The sequence below is a fragment of the Tachypleus tridentatus genome, chromosome 2 (genome assembly GCF_004210375.1).
Source record: "Tachypleus tridentatus isolate NWPU-2018 chromosome 2, ASM421037v1, whole genome shotgun sequence".
Lineage (NCBI taxonomy): Eukaryota > Metazoa > Arthropoda > Merostomata > Xiphosura > Limulidae > Tachypleus > Tachypleus tridentatus.
Window position 1 is genome coordinate 34,353,938 of NC_134826.1, and position 21,896 is coordinate 34,375,833.

Consider the following 21,896-nt stretch of genomic DNA (forward strand, 5'->3'; position numbering starts at 1 on the left):
CGGTAGTCAAATACATTGAAATGAATGATTTATAATAGTTTTATTTATTTTATGCCTAAGCTTTCATTTGTTAAAAGTGAGGTTTTTAATGTAAACTAGCCCACCGCTGGTACAGCGGTATGTCTCCGGATTTACCACGCCAAAATGAAAAGTTCGATTCTCCTCGGTGGGCTCAGCAGATAGCCTAATGTGACTTTGCTATAAGAAAACACATTTCAATGTAAACTATGATTTGGTGTTATCAAACTATTTATTTGCCATTAATAAAAATGGCGAACACGATATATCTCTTACAACAGAATTCAGTAATACAAAAAGGTGTGTTTTCCACGTAGCATAGAGCACGTTCTAAAACCAGTAAAAGCAGAGCTATACAAAATGTTTTACTTTAGAAACAAAGCCAGATCAATATGTGTATAACTGTTGCTAAGCGACCTATATTACCTATATCAGTGATGACGTCAAATCCAATTTTACAATTGGTAATTTACTAAAAACATTATCCAACATCAAACATGAAAAGGTGAATTTTTAGCTTGAAAACACCATCGTCAGCTAAAAGATTTTCAACAAGGATTTGATACTAAGAATGAAAAAAATATATCTGGTATCCAAAAACATTAGATATCAAAGTACGAAGTACATACGTTGTGTATTTCTGTTTGTTATGCTATCAAAATACGAAAAGACACGTTATGACTTGTTCTTTCTTTGTTATCCAATATTAACTCAGTCTGTAACTTTGTATGCATGTTTCTGTGGCCAGTTAACTCCTCCCATATTTCTGAAGTTAGCAGGTCCAAACTTAGCAGGAGGTCTGGGGGTGGTCTGGCGAGGTTCTTATCTATATAGTGTACCTTCACCATGAAGAAGGTATCAAAGAGAACTAAAACGTTCTTGTAGGTCAACCAGATATTATGAGGATCTAATAATAGTTTTTGTTTTTTTTACGATAACTGAACCTGAATATGGTATCAGATTCTGAATTTCCACTCCACCCCTTTGATGTCATGGGGTGTCATTATTAGCTTTGTATTTATCTTTATATCTTTGTTCCCCTAACCCTTTCCACAGTTATGGAGCTAGCAGGGTAAAAAATAGCAGTCGGGCTTGAAATGACTTAGGGGTGCCCTTATCTATGAGACGTAGCTCACTTACAAAAGAGGAATAAAACACCTTCATAATGTCACCCAAGGATGAAAGAAGTTTAAAAATAGGTTTTTTTCGGATCGTTGATTCCAAATCTGGCATCATACTCAATGTTATTATCTCTTTCAGAAATCCGGAAGCATCATATTTCAAATTGTGTTCACATCCTCACTTAAAAGCTAGTGTGGTCAAACTTGGTACAAATGCTCAGGTACCATAGGCAGGTGTCCTGATGCTGTTTTTTCTTTCTATTGTTGTTGTTGTTAGTCCACGAGCTATAGAAATAACTGTGGATCATGGGAAAGCTTGATCGGTACAATGAGGTATCTATCAATCATGATGGGCTTTTGAACTCCACAAACGAGCGCAGGTATTTCATGCTAGCGATATCAAAGTAGGAAATAGACACCTTCACCTGCTTGGCTTACTGTTCTTTTGTATGATAAAACAAAGTAAACATGTAATGCAGGGGAAGGCAGGAATGGCCATTTCCGGCTACTCTGTCTTGCCCGCCACGACTCCCAGCAATTGTGTAAAGAACATAATGGACTCTTTATAACACCGATGTTGAAGTGATTTAATTAATATAGTAGAAATGTGTGACCCGTGACGACTTACCAAAATTTGTGAAGTGGCCCCTCTGCGAAAATTATTGTCCACCCTTTACGTAATGTTTTCTTGCTGTGTGTTTTTAAACACCAAATTGCACAAATGGGATATCTGCAGGGATTTAATCCCACATTGTAGTGCCCTAAGTCTTCCTAAAAATTACTTGAGATTATATCTATCAGAGTATTTAAGTTTGTACTCAATTCTATTTCTATGTAAGAAACAATTTAAAATCTATATGACCAAGTATCACAGTTAATTATTTTAAGACATTCGGTCTGTCAGTGCAAAACTATTCTTGAGACAGAAGTGTTCCATTTGTGTGTATAAATGATCATTTTCTTCACATCGTATTTTCTAAAATAAAAAATAATAACACAAATATAAAGTACGCCAAGAAATGTAACATAAGAAAAGTTAATGCATCCAATAACGCTATGTGATATCTCATAAACACAATAACATAAAACAAATATGTTAGTTGTTGGCCTTAGCTAGGATTTTAAATTATCTTCTACTTATAGATTCATTATATTTATTCAGTGCGTTTCTTAATGTTTGAAATTAATGTGGATCTCAAACTTCCAGTTTATTAAAGCGAACTGTTAACCATCTAGTGGAGAACCAATATAAACTTTAAAACATTTAGAACATTTTTAACCACATTAGAAGCTTTACAGGTAGGTTTTTGATCCTAATAACTGAATAAAATAATGTACTCAGCATATAGGCTTAAAAACGTATCTTTGTTCCACTTACCAGTTCAGGGACTTGATTAATTAGACTGTAAACTCACAATAAGAAAATTTAACTAGTTCGTGTTTTATCAGTACTGTTTTTTTATATTTTAACAAACTGCACACTAAGAAATTAATCACGTATATAAGAGCTTGTGAAAGTGCTTCCCTTAAAAATAAAATTAATTTTCAAATTCATTTTTACGTATAAATATCGGAGAGCTTCAGAACTACAGATTTTTTTATAAAAATCTTATGTATAATAATGGATACTATATAAAATGTAGATTTCAGCATCATTAGAAAACATTTCACGAACATCTAATATAAGTATGTACTATATTACAAACGTTTTGATGGTGCACAAAAAGCAACTTTTATATTCCAATAAATGTGTTAATGATCAGCGCCCTCTAGAGAACGTTAAAATGTAAAACGTATTTAACCTGTGGTTTTGTAGTCTGAAATTCCTTAAAGTAGTCTCTGCATATTTATGTAGTACTAACGGCCTCTTTAACTCACCATTTCAAAATTAAATATCTAAAAATAAAAATGAAAGTATTAAGGTTTTTACAGTCCTCATCAATTTCCGAGAAATGTTAAATCCCAAATAAAAATTTCCACAACAATATGAAATGTTATTATCATAAATACTAGAAACATTTTGGTCGAGAAATTGTATAAAATGTTTGTGTATTCTTCTTGTCAACATAGATCAATTTACTCAGTGTGTAATTTTATACTAAATTATTAAAACTTAAGTGGACTTGCTTTATAATTTATAGTGTTCCCTCCCTGTAACTGCTCAATGGTAAGTCTGAAGGCTTACAGTGCTAGAAACTGGGTTTTGAAAACCGTGGTGAGCACAGCACAGATAATCCACTGTGTTGATTTGTATAAAACAACAAACAAATAAATCCATAGTGTCCAGAAGATACACTATATATTAAACTAGCAACAAGGTAATAAGTATTTAAGGGTCTGCAATTTCCAAGTTTAAGATCTATTTTGTTTTTATTTAACAATGCATTGGTTTTTGGCAATTAATATTTCTAAGCAGCTAACTCCACAAAAGATACATACAAATTGACCAATGACAAGTCAGGTGTTGAAATTGCGAACTATTCTCTGAGAAAGTTACTACAAAAATTAGAAGTAAATTAGTACGTGTGTTCCTTTATTGTTAACACAAGCGTATTCCGGGAAGACTGTAAAATCGAAAAATAGTGTTAGGCTTGATTACTGTTAATAAAAACATCTAACTTTGTTTTCTTAGAAATAAATTATATAAAATCGTATTCAATTTAAAAAATATAAGACGAATCGGACTTACTTAGTTAAGTCCTCATAACCTTTTGTTCCCAATGATTAAAATTAAAAATATTCGAATTAATTTTAAGTTATTTTGAAAATGACACAGCTAGCTTTAATTAACTCGCTTAGTTTGTATGGGTTATAAACCAAGTTATTGATGATAGGTTGGACTTTTTTTCCTTCTGTTGCTGTAGTGACGAACAGCGACTAGGTAATCTTGGTCTCCACTTTTTCATATTAAAGGCGTAATTCCATATTATTTACAACTCGAACTTGGTGTAAAAATGTTATATCATAATATTAATATTTAAATAAAACAAATTAATTAATAACTCTATAACACGTATACAATCAACCACAAGAGGGTGCTACAGATCGATTGACTCATTGTTGTCAATAGTTCGATAGTAAACTAACGGCTCCATGCCATCGAGACTTTGCATTGACGTATGGGATGCGACAGGATTCCATAACTAGAACAAAGAGAGCCTGTGTTGTGTCCGGTATTAAACACTGTTACGTAAACATAATCACAACCAATATTTGCAAGTAATGATAAGTGTTATAAGTATTCAAATAGTATTATTTTGAATTTCTAAATGACGTCGTACTAAAGTCGAATTACAACTTCAAATCGTTTTTTTAATCATTTCTATAAATTAGGGAAGACTTAATACTTTGTTTTTCATTTTAAATTAATATATTACACAAATATTAATAACACTGTTAATTAAAAGTGCTACAATTTATTGATATTTAAAATAATAACTGCTTGTCTTCTTAACTAACCTCACGAACCCAGAAGACACAGCATCATCAACAACTTGATTTATGGCTAATCTTCGTTTCTCTATCCATCTGTCCTTCGGCACAAGATAAACATGAAGTTCAGATAGCTGAAGAAAAAGATATGGAGATTTTGCAAACTTCGTGTTATCTTTTTTTTTTCATTTATTGGAGAAGAGGTGTTCCCCATATTTCTTCGAGAGCTAAACTAATTACTTTAGATACAAAATTACATATTTTTTCTTCCTTTCGAAAATGTATACTTAATTTTTTCTATATATGTCTCTCAACTAGTTCCATTCGCTATTCAACAGAAATAGTTACATTACAGTGACTAGTTTTGATTTAATTTAGCTTTTTTCATGCAAATAAATTTCGTCGTTATTAGTATTATTTTCAACCAAAAGCATTGTGCTTAATTTTAAATAAAAAATAAAAAAGTCGTATCTTCATTAGTACTTTACTACCTCAACAAGTCCCACCTTCATTACCACTGTACCAAACCAACAAGTCCTATTTTTATTAGTTCTGTACTACACCAGTAAGACTTATCTCTCTTAGTACTCTACCATACTAAAAGTTCTATATTCATTATTTCTATACCACACCAACAAGTCCTATCTTCATTAATAGTGTAAAAAACCAACGAGTCCTACCTTCATGAGTATTGTTTCAAATTTCGCGCAAACCTACCCGAGGGCTATCTATCCTAGCCGTCCCTAATTTAGGAGTATAAGACTAGAGAGAAGGCAGCTAATCACCACCGCCAACTCTTGGGCTACTCTTTTACTGCCGAATAGTGGGATTGATCATCGCATTATATCGCTCCCACGCCTGAAAGGGCGAGCATGTTTGGTGCGACGGGGATTCGAATCCGCGACCCTAAGATTACGAGGCGAACGCCTTAACCCACCTAGCCATGCCAGGCCGATTCATTTTATAAACAAATAGCTAAACCTAGCCTCACAGCTTATGGTTGAATAAAACCTTATAAAATTGATGTAAAAACCTTTTAAATCAGCGATATTTATTTATTTAAAATTATTCATGTACAGAAATGGCATTGAAGAAGTATTTCAACAATCGATAATTCGTAAACTACCAGAGCGCCGTCTTCAGGAAAGTAGACCTTCCTTAATCTACTTGTGACGAGATCTTTTTGATATTTAACAACATGTTATACAGTCCATGCGAAAATACCAATCTTCTATTCAATATAAAGGCATCATTTTAGAATACTAAAGAACGCTCCAGTGTTCTTGATACACAGCATGGAGGTATAAAATAACTTTTCATTATGTATGTTTAAAAATATTTCCAGGTGAAGCAGCTACATTAATATTTTAATATTATTGTGGCAAAATTTATTATCATTCGTTAACATTGCAACGTCGACAAAGTTTTAAGGTATTATCGGATTTGATTTTACTGGCTGTTTTTTAATACATCTATTTAGTAATCACAGGCGGTATGAAGAGCGATCAATCATCGTTATTTTAATTGGCAATAATGTAAAATTATTTTATAGAATGTTTTACTTAGGCTTTGACTAAATAAGTTGATAACTTTTGATCAAAAATATAATTTGCTGTATTTATTCTTAATGTTTTATAACACTAGCGATTTCAAAATATGTTTTTTCTCTGGTAGATAATTTTTCTTTTTTTCTTTTTGCTGTTTTAATTATGCATTAAAAGTGTCGTTCTTGCTCAATAGAAAATTAATACTAAGATAGAGATTCAAGCCAACAACTAGTGTTGCTTTGTGCCTAAGTAAAGTATATGGTTATTGTTACTTTCATCAACAGTACTAGTTAAACTGTTTAATATATAGAGTATTATTACTTTTTAATTTTATTTTTCATTATTATACTTTTATTGTAGAGATTGTTTTGCATTGTTAACTTGATATATGTGTTTAGAACTAACTTATACCTCCTAAGCTGACCGAAACTTGTAAGATAGTATTGGGATTCCGGCCGCAAAGATCATTACAAGCAAGGGTACTCAACTGGTGAAACAATGGATACTAATTTTTATAAACAAGAATGTAAAAAGGTATATTTATTTAACAACACTAATTTCCAACTGACTTTTAGTTTCGCTCTAAGTATAATACATTATGCTTCATATGAAACTAATGTTGGGTCATTTTAAGGCAATTAGCCTAGGAAGAGAAAAAGACTCGGTAAGGAAGCTAGGAATTAGGATATATTTTTTCAAATAAAGTTACATATTACACTGCGCATAAGAATACTTTACACATCTCTTAAGAAAAGAAAGCATTTATTTCCTCTTTTATATTCTGATTGTATGTATAATACAACATGGTTAAATACTCTTGTGAATCTTTCTTGGTTCAACAAGTAATGATTACAATTATAATTTTTCACTTTACTTTGAACAGCGGATAATTTAACGAGACGAAGTAAAGTTACCTACCTGGTTGGATTGGGAACGATCTTTATTTGAGGATGTAAATACAAAATTTTGGACCCCCACATCTCCCATGGTTATCTATTTTCACTCTAGTGAAGAATTCAGCGTATTTCTTTCGTCAGGCACACATTTTACTCACCTTGGATACGGGTGTTTGCACATGGATTGGGGTAAACAAAGCCCGTAACAGATTTCCAGATCAACCCTGACATCTATTAACCAAAAAGGGAACTATAAACTACGATATTATTTTTTTAAAAGATTGTGCAGAGCAATATAACTGCATCAGACATAAAAAAGGTTTGACATTAAATAATCAAAACAACGTTTACAATCAAAACCAAAATTTCAAAGATATTTTTCTTTAGTAAAAGCTGTAATTTTAAATTTCGCTAAATGCAATCATAAAATCAACCTACTTTGTAAGTCATTTTACTTATGGATGTTGTATAATGTCCACATTTACTAGTGCATGTTTACTACCATGTATACATAGCTTATAAACGTGGCACTTCTTACACATAGAACTACATAACTTGGCAGTTGTTCTAAATACGATAAATTATGTTATTTTACAATATTTGTGTATATATTTTTCATGTGAGTTTCTTTGATCTTTGCAGTTTCTCCTTCTAGTGTTTACTGGCTGCATAGTGATTAAGTAACTACTATCTTATATGTTGTATTTAAGAATAGCATTCAGTTAGATAATTCAAAATAATTATATCTATTGAAATGGAACAAATAAAATGAGAAATGATATAATCTATGGATTTTGATTTTCGTATCGCACTAATAACTGTTTTAAACATTAGAAGTAAAGGTACTTTCATATGGTGGATTGAATCAAACTAGTCAAACAATAATATCTTCTTCTACAACATTTCTTAGAAAGTAAACAAAGAAATTTTCCATGTAATTGAAAATAAGTTTTTAAAAAACTAAATATCTAAGCTGAGTTGCTCATTCAGGCCAAATCTATCTCTACTACTGAAAATATATGAGGTGCATAATACTTTGATATAGTTTTGCTTAGATTATTTTGTTTGATACAGCATTTATCTTTTTTATTACTGATTAATTGCTTGTTGTATAAGAATAATTACCAAATTATTTTACAGTTTTTATATCAAAATGTGATAACATAATTTAAAATAATTTTATGAGTCATAATGTTTAGCTTATATTTTTATGTCTATTTTCAATATTAACTTAAAAGGCAAATATCCTTAATATTAAAAACAATTTTTAACAGCAGACAATTTATTTTACTAAGCACATTAAACCATTTCTAAAGTTTTTTTATTAACAGCTTAATTTCTATATAATTTAGAATTTCCTTTTATGGTTATGTTTCCAATTAAATTGTTCTTATATTTATTCTGGCTTAATCTGTAAACTCGCCTGTACCCTCTTTGATTTATCATAATTATTGATTTATCTTAATATGGGCAGGCTAAAGCTTTTAAGTATCCTCACTTGCTTGGTTATTTTACTTTTAGGTTAAATTTTAAATAATCAGCATTTATAATTTTATATATAGGAAATATTTGTATTCCTCATTAGGCTTCAACTTTAAACAGACATCAAGGGTAAATCGCATTTTCTAAACCTTGAAAATGAGTTATTTAATAAGCCATGAGAATATTAAGAGTATAAATGATTTTTTAACATCATCATATTTGTATCACTAATTAGTAGATATATTTTCATTGCAATGAATAACTTTAAATTGAAATTTGATCGTTTGGAAGCGTTACAGTTTTCTTGGATGATGTTTGATGAAATTTCTCTTACAAGAAAATTAAAAAGTAATAATTTCTCTAACTTTAAGTTTATGTAGCTAGGTGAATAACTCATTCAAAAGTAAAAATATCTTGTGGTACACAAAAAGTTATTGGTTTTGATGTAAAGGCTCTACTCTGTCTAAGCCGAGAAAGTTAATAGAATAAACAGTTTTTATTTATATAATAACAATTTATATCATTTTCAACATATTTGCTTCAGCTATTCAATGACCTATTTAATATATATTGCCACAAGGTATCAGCCATAATTTTCTATGGTTTATCTAATATTTTTAAAGAAGGAGTTCCATTACAACCTACTGTTTTCGAGAATAAAGTTTTTTGCCATACTTTACTGAGCTTTAGTTAAATTTTATAAAGTTCACTGTCGTAGAATATACATAAACAAACGTCAATATGTGTATATGTATCTGTTTCTTATAAGTTTTTACATTACTTGCTCAATTAGCACCAAACTAGACACAGTGATACAGCATGACACAGGAAAACTACGAACTCATCACAACTTAACACAGTGATACAAGAAAGATCATAAAGGGGGTTGGGCCCCACCATTTAGTTTCATAGCGATAGAATTCTTGAAATCAGTTCGTCTTTCTTTTTACTATTGGCATTTTTATGCACTTATAATTCACTTTGTTTTTATTTCTTAATTTCCTATTTCTCCAAATCTTTCATCATTGCTACCAATTTAAACTTCAAATATTTATAATGGTACTCATTAATTTTATTATTTATACCCTTAAAAGACAACCTGATTGTTTACTTAAGGACACTTTTTTGCCTATAAAGAATAAACTTATTTTAAGAATTTAATAACTTCTCTTTAAAAATTTTCACGTTTGATCAGTATCTCCATTTAATGTCCCTCGCTGATACAGTAGAAAGTCTACGAATTTGCAACGCTAAAATCAAGGTTTTGATTCCCCTCGCTGGACTCAGCAAATGGTCTGATGTGGCTTTGCTATAAAAAAAGCACACCCACAAATATTTCCATTCAATTCAGTTACCCAATTCACAGAAAATAATTCTTATTCCATAACTTCAAAATCTGCTATTTGGAAATTTGGAACCAAAATATCATTATTCTTTATCTCAAAATGCAACAAAACCTCATTTTTAAAGCATTTGAAAACAACGTAAAAATGCTTCAAAATACTGCAAATGCTTCAATTTGATTTTGATATGTGTCTAATATGGTTTAGTGTTATAAGAAAGGGTAACTGTTACAGCTCAGATTATTGTACATTTTAATAATTTTCAATAAATGAGATTAGAAATCATGACATATTTACTTTATAACGACAGTGAAACTTTATAGGTAAAGATTAATGTAAAACTTATAGATGGGCACACTCGTTGTTTAGAATAGTGTTAATATAAAAATATAAGTTCTATCGTTCGTACAAACTCCCCTCGGTGTCGATTCCTGTACGTGGTAAGAGGACCTCCCAGGGAAGGTTCTGTTCTTTCCTTTAAGGTGATCTTTAACTATCCAAAATGTAAAGAACTGCATTAAGGTTTTCACAATTCCAATTACTGTTATAATTTCACTGGGAATACAGTAAGTACTGTGGTTGAAGAAATTGATCTTGAAGTTGTGATAAAAAATTACTCAAACCATCTAAACGGTGTATTGTAGCTAGTAACAGAGCTAATAGAACTTTAGGAATGATTAATAGAAGTACTGAACACAACACAAGGGATATTATTGTTTCACTGTATAAAACACTCGTAAGGTTTATATATGCAAAAACGGCTCGTTTGGGTTGAGAAAATATTTTACATAGAAGAGCGAACAACGTTTCGACCTTCTTCGGTCATCGTCAGGTTCACATCCATCACAGGTTCTGACGATGACCGAAGAAGGTCGAAACGTTGTTCGCTCTTCTATGTAAAATATTTTCTCAACCCAAACGAGCCGTTTTTGCATATATATTTCTCTTCAAGTGGGTTTTCTCGACATCACTCGTAAGGTTTCTTTTAAATTACTGTGTATTGTTTTTGGCTTCCTTCCTCAAGGACATTGAATATTGGGGAACGTTCAGAAAATAGCCACTAGGATGATATATAAGATGGTGGGATTGTTCTATGAGGAGAGACTGAAATCTCTAAATTTGAATTCTTTAAAAATATAAAGGGTCAGAGCGGATTTGATTGAAGTGGTTAAGATTATTAAATTATTGATAATACAGATCCATCAAACGTTGTTTGTTTTTAACAGTAAAAACAATAGGACAAGGGGGCATAAATTCAAATTTTTGCAACATAAGAGTCATCTGCAGTTTAGACAGTATTACTTTTTAAACAGAGTTTGTTTTGTAATGAGTTGTTTTTAATGGTAGTAGAATAAGAAAATTGAACTGAGTTAAAGAAAAGATTTGATGAATACGTAAATAGTAAATCCTTTTAAAATTTATAGTTTATCTTGCATTTCTGGCCTTTGTATTATTCGGTTGAGCCTAATTAAAATACTTTTTCCCAGTAGATGATCATTATTATTTGCTAGCTTGACCAGTACATATACAATCACATACAGTTATGTGTGTCATAAACCAAAAGTTAGAGTATACAAATGGTTGGATATGTTATACCCAACAATTTATGTTTATATAGTGCATAGAAAGTAAATATTACATTCAATTTTACAAACACCTTTTTCCCTATTATATTAATTTCATCTTTAGTTTTATTTAATATTTGAAAAAGTTGATTTAATCTGAATAAGCTTTCTTTTGTTTTATACCAAACGTTTCACAATATAAATCTAGGAAATATGTAGAAACAACATTTCTTTTTATCTATTTATTAAATATTGAGCAACGTTTACTTTTCTGAAATTTGTATTTGTAGTTTTGTTAAATTTTCTTATGGCTATCTAAAGTTACATAATGTGAGAACATTTAACAATTATGGTTAGAAAAGCGAACTAAAATCAATATGTAAAAAATGAATGTATTTTTTTTCTATATGTCCTCGGTTTCTCATGTCAAATATTTCATATATTTTTAAGAGAAAATAAAAACCTTATTATGATTTACAGATTATTGAATAAAATTAGTCAACTATTAAATTATTTTTGTTTAACCGAATAACATAACAGCTAGAAAAATTAAAGAAATCATAGGAATAATGAAACACAGTCAAAATAATTTCATCTTGAATAAGACTGAAGGATTAGAAAGTCAGAAAGCATAGAGATGAATGATTTTTAAAAATGTAAACTGGGTAGTTACAAAATCAACAGATGTTGTATTCATCGTTTGAATATTTGAAATACTTTAGGAAAAAAAAACTTTTCACAAAATCATCTATACAAAGGCAAATTAAAATCCACACTTATTGAATAAATTTTTGAATTTAATAATTTATCAAAACTTGACAAGAGATAATACATGATTAGGTGATTTTCTTTTATTATTAATATTTTCCTTTTTAAATTTCTCTTTAATAAAGGTTAAAGTCCATGTTTCTTTAAAAACAATAAACAACACTGTTATTATGGATTGTTTTACATCTTTTAGGATCTTTATGTTTTCTATATAGTTACAACAGAGGTTATTGATTGTGAAATTATAACCAGTAATACTGTTTTCTTCTGGTTTTTTTTCTTCAGATCGATATTTTTTTCTTAGAAGTATAGCTATTAAAAAATTAGTTACGAATAAATGTGTTTTCTCGTGATCAGAACACACGTGAAATATTAATTCAAAATGTGCATTTCTTCTTCCTGTTTCAGTGATAAAGAAATGACTTTACAGAATAAAATAGGTGGCTTATCCCCGTTTCAGTCATTAAATAATGACTAAGTGATTCAATGATTAACTGCACATCTATAGATATCCGTAATAACTATAGCTTGAGGCACGACATTCCAGAATGAAAAAATCAGATCGTGTGAACTGCAAAATAAATATATTATAAGCTTCCTTTGTTTCTGTATTCTTCGAAAATACATATGAAATAATCATGTTGTGCCTATCATGAGGATCAAACCCAATTTTTTTATTATTAACAGCTCTTAAAGTTAACACCGAAACACCAGGTGTCAGTTAATATGTTAGTACATATTTCGAAAGCATAAAGCAAGCAACTAAGTTGAGTTAATATGTATATGTAGATCTATATATAAATATACATATAGAGATGTTATCAGTTGAGTTTAAAATTGCAAATCAATTACTCTGAAAGATGAAAAACACGTTAAGGCATTTAAAACATACTGAAAATTCATACAGCGTTTGATTAGCTAGGTTTTAAGAGCAGTCTATATCACCAACTAATGACGAACAGGAAAACAATAGCTTAGTGCAAGTGAGTAGATCGTCAGATTACTCACAGCAACTAATTACTGATAAAGAATAAACATATATGTCAATAGCTTACATTTGAAACAAGTAACAAAGTCCCCGGGTAATAATTATCACTACAAGAACGAGGGAAAATGCAGTTTCTATTCTATGGAAGCACCAATGTTCCGAACTAATAACGCATACAAGATCGCTTAATTCAAAATGTTCTGTCAAATTTATTTAATCACCGTAAAAACTTGCAAACATTAACAAGCGAAAAAGATAAATAATTGCAAAACAAGTGTAGCATAAGAAATGGTTTACATCATTAACAAAGAAATATAGGAGACGTTAAGAGCAAAGTGTTATAAAAATAATTAAAGAACTGGAAGAATATAAGAATTATTAACACAGTTAAAGAACCGGTAAAGTAAATATAATATAAAATTGTATCTCAAGACGGCTGCTATAAGTATTAAAACTTTTATTAATATAAAGCAGAGAACAACGTTTCGAACTTCTTAGGTCATCTTCAGGTTAACAAAGAGAGTTTGCATCTAACCGTTGCCGGGCATATTCTTTAGGGACGAGAGTGTAAATGAGTACGGGAATGGGATTGTAGGGGACGCTGCAGTATATCTTACGTTATTAATTAGTGTCGGTATAAAGGTGTTCCTTTATATTAGTTTAATTTTGGTTTTAGTTGTTGTGTAAGTAGGGCTTCTTTGATTTTGCGTTTGTTTATGTTTGTTTCCCTAATTAGTATATGGGTCTTTTCTATGGTTATGTTGTGTTTATTTGATTTGCAGTGTTCAAAAACGTGTGAAGGCGTTTTTTTTTTTTTTTTTTTGTTCTTTGAATCCAGTTTCCATTTTTCTACTTGTTTCTCCAATATAGAAGTTGTGGCAGTTGTTGCAGTGTATTTTATAAATAATGGTGGTGTTGTGTGTTTCAGTGTAGTTTTTAGAAAATAATATGGACTTTAGTTTTGTACCTGGTTTTTGAATAAATTTGTTGTTTACTGGAATGTTGTGTTTTGTTATTAATAACGTAACATTTTCTGCAGAACTCTCTATAATCCCATTCCCCTACTCGTTTACACTCTCGTCCCTAAGAAATGTGCACGTAACGGTTAGATACAAACTCTTTTTGTTAACCTAAAGAAGGCCTAAGACGTTCGAAACGTTGTTCTCTTCTTTATATTAATAAAAATTTTAATATTCATAGCAGCCGTCTTGAGATACAGTTTTACTTCAAGTGGATTTCTCGTTATCATAAATATAATATAATCAATTAAAAAAGTAACTTAATACAAGAACTATGATCCGTTAGTATACAAGTAACATTATTATATATCTTGAATCCAGAGGTATATTACTAAAATTGTTAGATAATTTGAACCTGATAGTATATAAGTAACGCTGATAGAAAACTTGGATCCAACATTATACAAGTAGTGTTGTCACATAACTCGATCCAGGAGCGTACAAATAACATTGTTACATGAGTGCGGTCAAGCAGTATACAAGTAACATTTGTTGAATAACACGGATCTAGCAGTATACAAGTAACATTTGTTGAATAACACGGATCTAACAGTATACATGTAACATTTGTTAAATAACACGGATCCAGCAGTATACATGTAGCATTGTTAAATAACACGGATCCAGCAGTATACATGTAGCATTGTTAGATAACATCCACTCAGCAGTACACAAGTGACATTGTTATGTAATGTGGATCGAGCAGTATAGAAGTAACATTATTAGTTAATTTGGATCCAAGTAACAATGTGTAAATACTTGCATTCAGCTATATACAAGTAACATTGTCAGATAGCTTTGAACCAGCAGTATACAAAATAAAGTGTTAGATAATCTGAACTCAGTAGTATAAAAGTAAAATTATTAGATATCTTTAATCCAAAAGCATAAAGGTAATATTTTTATATAGCTTAAATCCAGCATCATAAAAAGTACTTACTTAGGAAATTTGGATCGGTAATAATGTAACGAACAGTGGGTCTCTGTTTATATATAAATCAACAGAGAATGTGATATCCCCAGCAAAGTCCATGAAAGATATTTCCTATAAAAGCAACAGGAATACTAAACCCATGAAAGTATAAATATTTTGAAACAAAGCAGTTTTTTTCGTAATTCATAAACGTTACTCTTATATTTCATTTGCAACAAAACTATTTGTTTCGTTATAATGTACTGATTTTGGAACAGGTCACATTGGAGCTTGATGTTAAATGAACTGCTTTATATATGGATTGAAAATGTTATGAAACACAAAAATATTTATACATTATAAACCAAACATTACTGTATACAGAGGGTTATGTAGATACAAACCAAACATTAGTGTATACAGAGGGTTGTGTAGATACAAACCAAACATTAGTGTATACAGAGGGTTGTGTAGATACAAACCAAACATTAGTGTATACAGAGGGTTGTGTAGATACAAACCAAACATTAGTGTATACAGAGGGTTGTGTAGATACAAACCAAACATTAGTGTATGCAGAGGGTGGGGTACGTTATACTCCAGAATTATTGTATACAGAGGGTTGTATAGTTATAAACAGAACATTAATGTATACGGAAGGCTGAGCAAGCTATAAACCAAATATTAGAGTACACAGACGACTGAGTACATTATAAATTAAACATTAGAGTATGCCGAAGATTTTGTATGTTATAAACTAAACGTTAGTGTGTACAGTGGATTATGTACATCCCAAACCACACATTACAGTATACAGAATATTAAATACGTTGTAAAACAGACAATAGAGTATACAAACGGATGAGTACGTTGTGAATGAAGCAATATTCCATCTGGAAAACGACAAAAGTCACGTGAACACTTATTGTTTCCACAATATAACGATTCGCTCACAATAAGTTTCAAGCATCTAGAAAAAGAAATGAGCTTTCCTGCGTTGTCATGAGAAGACATAACAGTTAAGTCATCCATGGATTTCTATCGAATCAGACTGCTGAAACGGCGCTGGAGAGTAACTGTCTTTGTACACTCGACTGAATAAGAGAAGTAAACAAGTAGAAGTGTGTTCTTTACATGACTGCTTTATGATGGAACATTTTACAATGAAAACTATACTGACAAGGTGCACGGCCATCAGATAGCGCATAATGGGACATAGTGGCATGGACTATACTGACGTTGTGAGGCTTCAAAATAGTTTTACTGAAATGTATACTATATTAACCTAATTCTTTTATCATAGTCATTAGAGGTCACCTATCGTAGCTAACGGCTAATATGTAAACTAACAACTACTATTTATATTATATTAAAATTCGTCGGCTGGCCACTCACATTCTTCTATATACACCTCACATTAGAACAAGTTTAGTTTTTTCTACTGTCTCAGATTGTTTAGCTACATTTGTATCTAAAATTTCTCACTATATTATTTAGTTCAATATTTTTTATTGAAAGGGGTCTACATTTACAATACAGTGATGAACACTTTGAAAAAATACATTGGTTAGTAACACTTAACTCACGCCTCATTAAGACTACACAACCATGTTTTCTCTCTCTTGAATTATTTGTTTGCATTCTGTTTGTTGATCTGTACATTATCAATAATCACACGACTTAGGTGTTCTTCAAAAGTTGGGATAGATTTTAAAGGAGCAACGGAAATTTGGTGATTAGGTTTTCAGACCAACTGACAGGTATCAAAAGTCTTACAAAACCGGGAAACATCTTACTTAATTTCTGGCCTAAAACAAAGTCTCATAATTTTGACACACGTTTTGTTTACTCCTAAATTACCTCCCATAGAGAGTCATGGGCTACTTTCAATATTCCAGAACAATACGTTTTGCTGTAACAATTTGATAAACTACAGCCCAGTGCTATAAAACTGGTACAGTTAGTGGTCTCCACTTCCTCATAAGCACACTGTATTTGAAAAAGTAATCATTTGGAACTTGATCCAGTTCATCTTTGTGATCGTATATTTAAATAGTGAAAAGATCTGTAGATATTTTTTTTTATTTATCAATCAGTTTACGTTTAGCAAACGCAACGTCCCCAGCTGAATCAGATCTATCACGTCCATTATTATCACTCGCCAATGAATTGTCAGTAAGAAATTATTCAGAGGATCCCTGTCAGATTTAACGATTATCTGAAACAAATCCGTAATATCATCCTCTGAACATGTTTCAATCATTTATTTCTGGCTTAATTTCTTAGCCTGAACTTTAATCACATTAAACGAGGGAAACAATTCTTGATTCTTCTCAGCAACATCTTCTTTACATGAAACTGAGATCAGCTTGCTAACCTTGGGTTCGGCGACAATTTTTCCCCAGCCAAATCGTTTCCCAAGAATAATGTAGTGTTTCAAATTTCTTTTCATCCAAATAAATTTTAACATCGTCTCTTGTACGGCATTTAAATTTTTTTAATAGGACATAATTGTCTTATTTGTCAAAATTGTTGCCAATATGCACAGAATTATGCCATCCATCAAAATTAATCTATTTTACGTGGGCAAATTCCGTATGATTGTGACTGTCTTGCTTCCGATAACCTCGAAACTCTTGGCGATAAACTCGTATACCAGCTAGCTTGCTTTAAGGATAGCTGCTTTAACTTTATCACAATCCGTACAGTTTTCTAGAGAGAGAGCAGCGTAAGCTTTTTGGGTTTTACCCGTCAAAACACTATGTAATAATAATAACCATTTTTGATGAGCCATTCCATGGTTTGGGCAACATTCTAAGAATGTTAAAAATATTTATCGACTTCATTTTCGTTAACTATTAATACTTTAATACATCGATTGAGATCAAAGTTGAGTCTAATTTTGATTTCTGTCAGCCTAGTTACCTTTTCGGCTTCAACACGGGCTTGTTTGTCTTCGAAATGTCTACTTTTTCTTTCTGCTTCAATACAGACATTCTCTTTCCAGGCTTCGATGTGGGATTGTTCAAGCTCGATTTGTTTGGTTTTGTTTTGAAATTCGCGCAAAGCTACATGAGAGCTATCTGCGCTAGCCATCCTTAATTTAGCAGTGTAACACTAGAGTAAAGGCATCCAGTCATCACCACCCACCGCCAACTGTAGCTGCCTTCCCTCTAGTCTTACACTGCTAAATTAAGGACGGCTAACGCAGATAGCCCTCGTGTAGCTTTGCGCGAAATTCAAAATCAAGCAAACTATTTATTTCGGACAAGTCTCCAATTTAGTGTGTTACGTACATTACGTATCACTATTTCAAATAACCGGAAATATTAATTTTACTTTTGAAGTTAATTAGTATGTATAAAATGTATGATATTTGCAAAACAGATTGATGTATACAGTTTTCTTTTTTAACACAAATATATTTTGGTATACAAACAAAAAATATGATTTACAATAACGGTTATTACTAATAGTCATGACCCCCCTGGTAAAGAGGTAAGTTTACGGATTTGCAACGCTAAAATTGGAGATTCGATTTCCCTCGGTGCACTCATCAGATATGGCTTTGCTATAAAACAAGCAGTTTGTTTGTTGAATTTCGCACAAAGCTACTCGAGGGCTATCTGTGCTAGCCGTCCCTAATTTAGTATTGTAAGAATAGAGGGAAGGCAGCTAGTCATCACCACCCACCGCCAACTCTTGGACTACTTTTTTACCATCGAATAGTCGGAATGACTGTCACATTATAACGCCCCCACGGCTGAAAGGGCGAAATGCTTGGTGCGCTGGGGATGCAAACCCGCGACCCTTAGATTACGAGTCGCACGCTTTAACACGCTTGGCCATGCCAGGCCGTATAAAAATACAGACACACACTAATAGTTATTACAAATGCTGGTTTATATAAACAAGAGTTTCAGAAACTTACAGGGGCCCGGCATTTAAATGAGGGTCCATTTAGTCCTCAGTTTCCTTCTGTGCAATGTCCCCTGTAGATTAGTGATAAGTTTACCGACTCATAAAGCAAAAATTCGAGGTTAAATTCTCCATGGTGAACAGAGCATATATCCAACCAAGTAGCTTTGCGCTTAGAAAAAAAATACACTGTCTCTCTCCAATAGAGGCCTGGCATGGCCAAGCGTGTTAAGGCGTGCTTCTCGTAATCTGAGGGTCGCGGGTTCGCTTTCCCGTCGCGCCAAACATGCGCCATGGGGGCGTTATAATGTGACGGTCAATCCCACTATTCGTTGGTAAAAGAGTAGCCCAAGAGTTGGCGGTGGGTGGTGATGACTAGCTGCCTTCCCTCTATTCTTACACTGCTAAATTAGGAACGGCTAGCACAGATAGCCCTCGAGTAGCTTTGTGCAAAATTCAAAAACAAACAAACAAACTCTCCAATAGCAAAATATTGCTCTGTTAGTCATAAGTACTTACACTTTAGAATTATGTCATTCTAAATATGCATCAGCTGTGAACTGTGCTGAAACCAATAGAAAAGCATTGGCTCACTTATTGAAGTAACTGATAATTACCAGCTCATACAGACTACATCATTCTGTCTCGAGGAGATCAGCTACTTCAATAAACAATATCCTCTGAAAGAGAACCAATAACTTTCTACTGCATTTTGCCATATCTAGGCTGCCTTTTCATCTGAGCAGCAAATAATATTTAGAATTAACACCACCATCAAAAAAAATTGGGACCTGAATACAGCCAGTAAAATCACTATTGCATATCAACAGTGTGTATTTTGTAATGTCTTGGTGTCTCCAATCCTCCAATTAATGTAAGTCAGAAAAATTTCTTGTCTCGAAGCCCTACAGGCCATTAGCTTCAAAAAATAGTAAGAACCACATCTTAATGGTTCATAACAATGGTGCAATATTCTATCCTATACTCGTGACTGCTTGTACAAGCATTACAGACAATGCGAATCTGTACTACATTACTTTCTTTGTGTTTTTTCTGGTAGTTCCTTTGTTCTTTTCGGAGCTTTTGAACATTAATCATGTTATTCTATTACCAGTAAAATCTACTGTTGTATGGCTTAACAGAATTGGCTTTAGCCCCCACTCAGTATCCAACATAAGGACATTCAGTGCATGAACAGGTTATCACCATGCAACAAAATAATCCATAGTTATATCCATGTCATGCGCCTGGATACAGTAGAATGATAGTGTCCAGTATTATTAATACTAAATATACAATCGCTTTCCCTGATTTTTAAAATGTATAAGCCTATTCAATGATGCGTGGCTCACTCAAATGGTGAATTTTCTATACATAGAGATAGTGTAAGTAATGTTTGACTAAACCTTCAGGTACAAGTTGTTTTTAACTTTATCGTGCAGTATCGGCACTTAGAAGTCATGAGCACATAACTAGCATATGCTATCATATGTTCCAGTCCATCCTGCAACAGAGATAACACTGCCCTTATTCCCCTACCTCTGGTACCAGCATTCATCAAGACCTCACAACCCTGTTATAGATGCACCAGTACTGTGGCTATCACAAAAAGATTATTGAGGAACAGAAATGTTTTATACATTTGAAATAAGAATTGGCTTTAGTGAGTGCAGATAATTGTGTAATAATTTTGGAGAAGTTGGGCGTAAAGTATTGATAATACAACATAAGCTAAGGAAACTATGGACTTCTCATTTAGTCACGAGCTGAGGCCAGTCCTTCACCACAGTAATATTTGTAGGATCTACAAAAATTCTCTCTACACATAAGCACACATTTCCAAGGTTTCAATTTTAAAATTATCATTCTTTTGTACTGACGTACCATTATCAGAATTTTAGCATCGTTCTCAAACATGCAGCCAAACACCAAAAGATTGTTGACATAGACCAAGCATATTTTCCGTTGTAGCCATTTCTAAGGAAGTGCTATAAAACAGCAGGAGCATTACGTTAGTTAAAAAGCATCTTGAGTGCTGAAAACCATTTTAATTTTGCTCTTGTCATTTCACTTGGCTTGCCAGAATTAGAATGTGAAATCTAAAGTATTAAACCAATGGCTCCCTCTCAATGGTTCCAAACATTCGTGTGACTATGGGAGTAGAGAAGTATTAATGTGGGTCACTGTAGTCACACCCCTGAAATAAATACAGCATCTTAGCATACCCTCCGTCGTATTGATTATCATCACTGGAGATAATCATGTACTATTTGAACAATATGATAACATCTTTAACATTTACTGTGGTGCAGCACTAGCTACATCCCTAGTGCTCCAGAACAGCCTGCACAGTGGTTATTTTATTGGATACGCATCACCCGTTTATGTGATCACGAGTTGTTTCTCTTAGGTTCAGTTCATTATTTTGTTCCGTACATACAATGATATAGTCAACCAACAGATCACAGAGCTTTTGCCACTGTGCCGAATGAGGATTGATTTTACAATTCTCAATTAGTAACCTAAGACTAGTGAACATTTCAGTGGAAAGTTGGATAATTAAATATTCACAATTATAGTGAAACATTGGGTCCTCATCTATCGTTGGATATGTCGCTTTTCCAGCTAATACTGTCTGTTCTCTGCACAAGAAGCAATGTATTTTGTGCATTGACTATATTACATAGTGCTACTTCTCCATACTTCATCTGTCATAAACCATATCACCTCATTCGTGTACGTGAAGACACTAAGCCCATCCCCGTCACACTCTCATACATTACATTGTCGCTGAGTCTGCTTTCAGGCATTGGATGATTTTCCCGTGGAGACACATCTCAACTATTTCAGAAATAAAACTGGTGGATAATTTCTAGTGTGTATCTA

At 32.3% G+C, this 21,896-nt stretch overlaps 1 protein-coding gene across 1 annotated transcript in view; it reads right to left on the reverse strand.

Annotated features, from left to right (window-relative positions):
- LOC143240670 (uncharacterized) overlaps window positions 1-7,187 on the reverse strand; it is a 51,535-nt gene extending 44,348 nt beyond the window's left edge. Inside the window, exons 1-2 of the mRNA XM_076483482.1 lie at window positions 7,037-7,187; window positions 4,599-4,705 (exon numbers count right to left, since the gene is read on the reverse strand). Of these exons, the coding sequence (XP_076339597.1) occupies window positions 4,599-4,705; window positions 7,037-7,105 (176 nt within the window). The 5' untranslated portion in view covers window positions 7,106-7,187. The remainder of the gene's footprint in view (window positions 1-4,598; window positions 4,706-7,036) is intronic.
- Window positions 7,188-21,896: the final 14,709 nt, after the last annotated feature.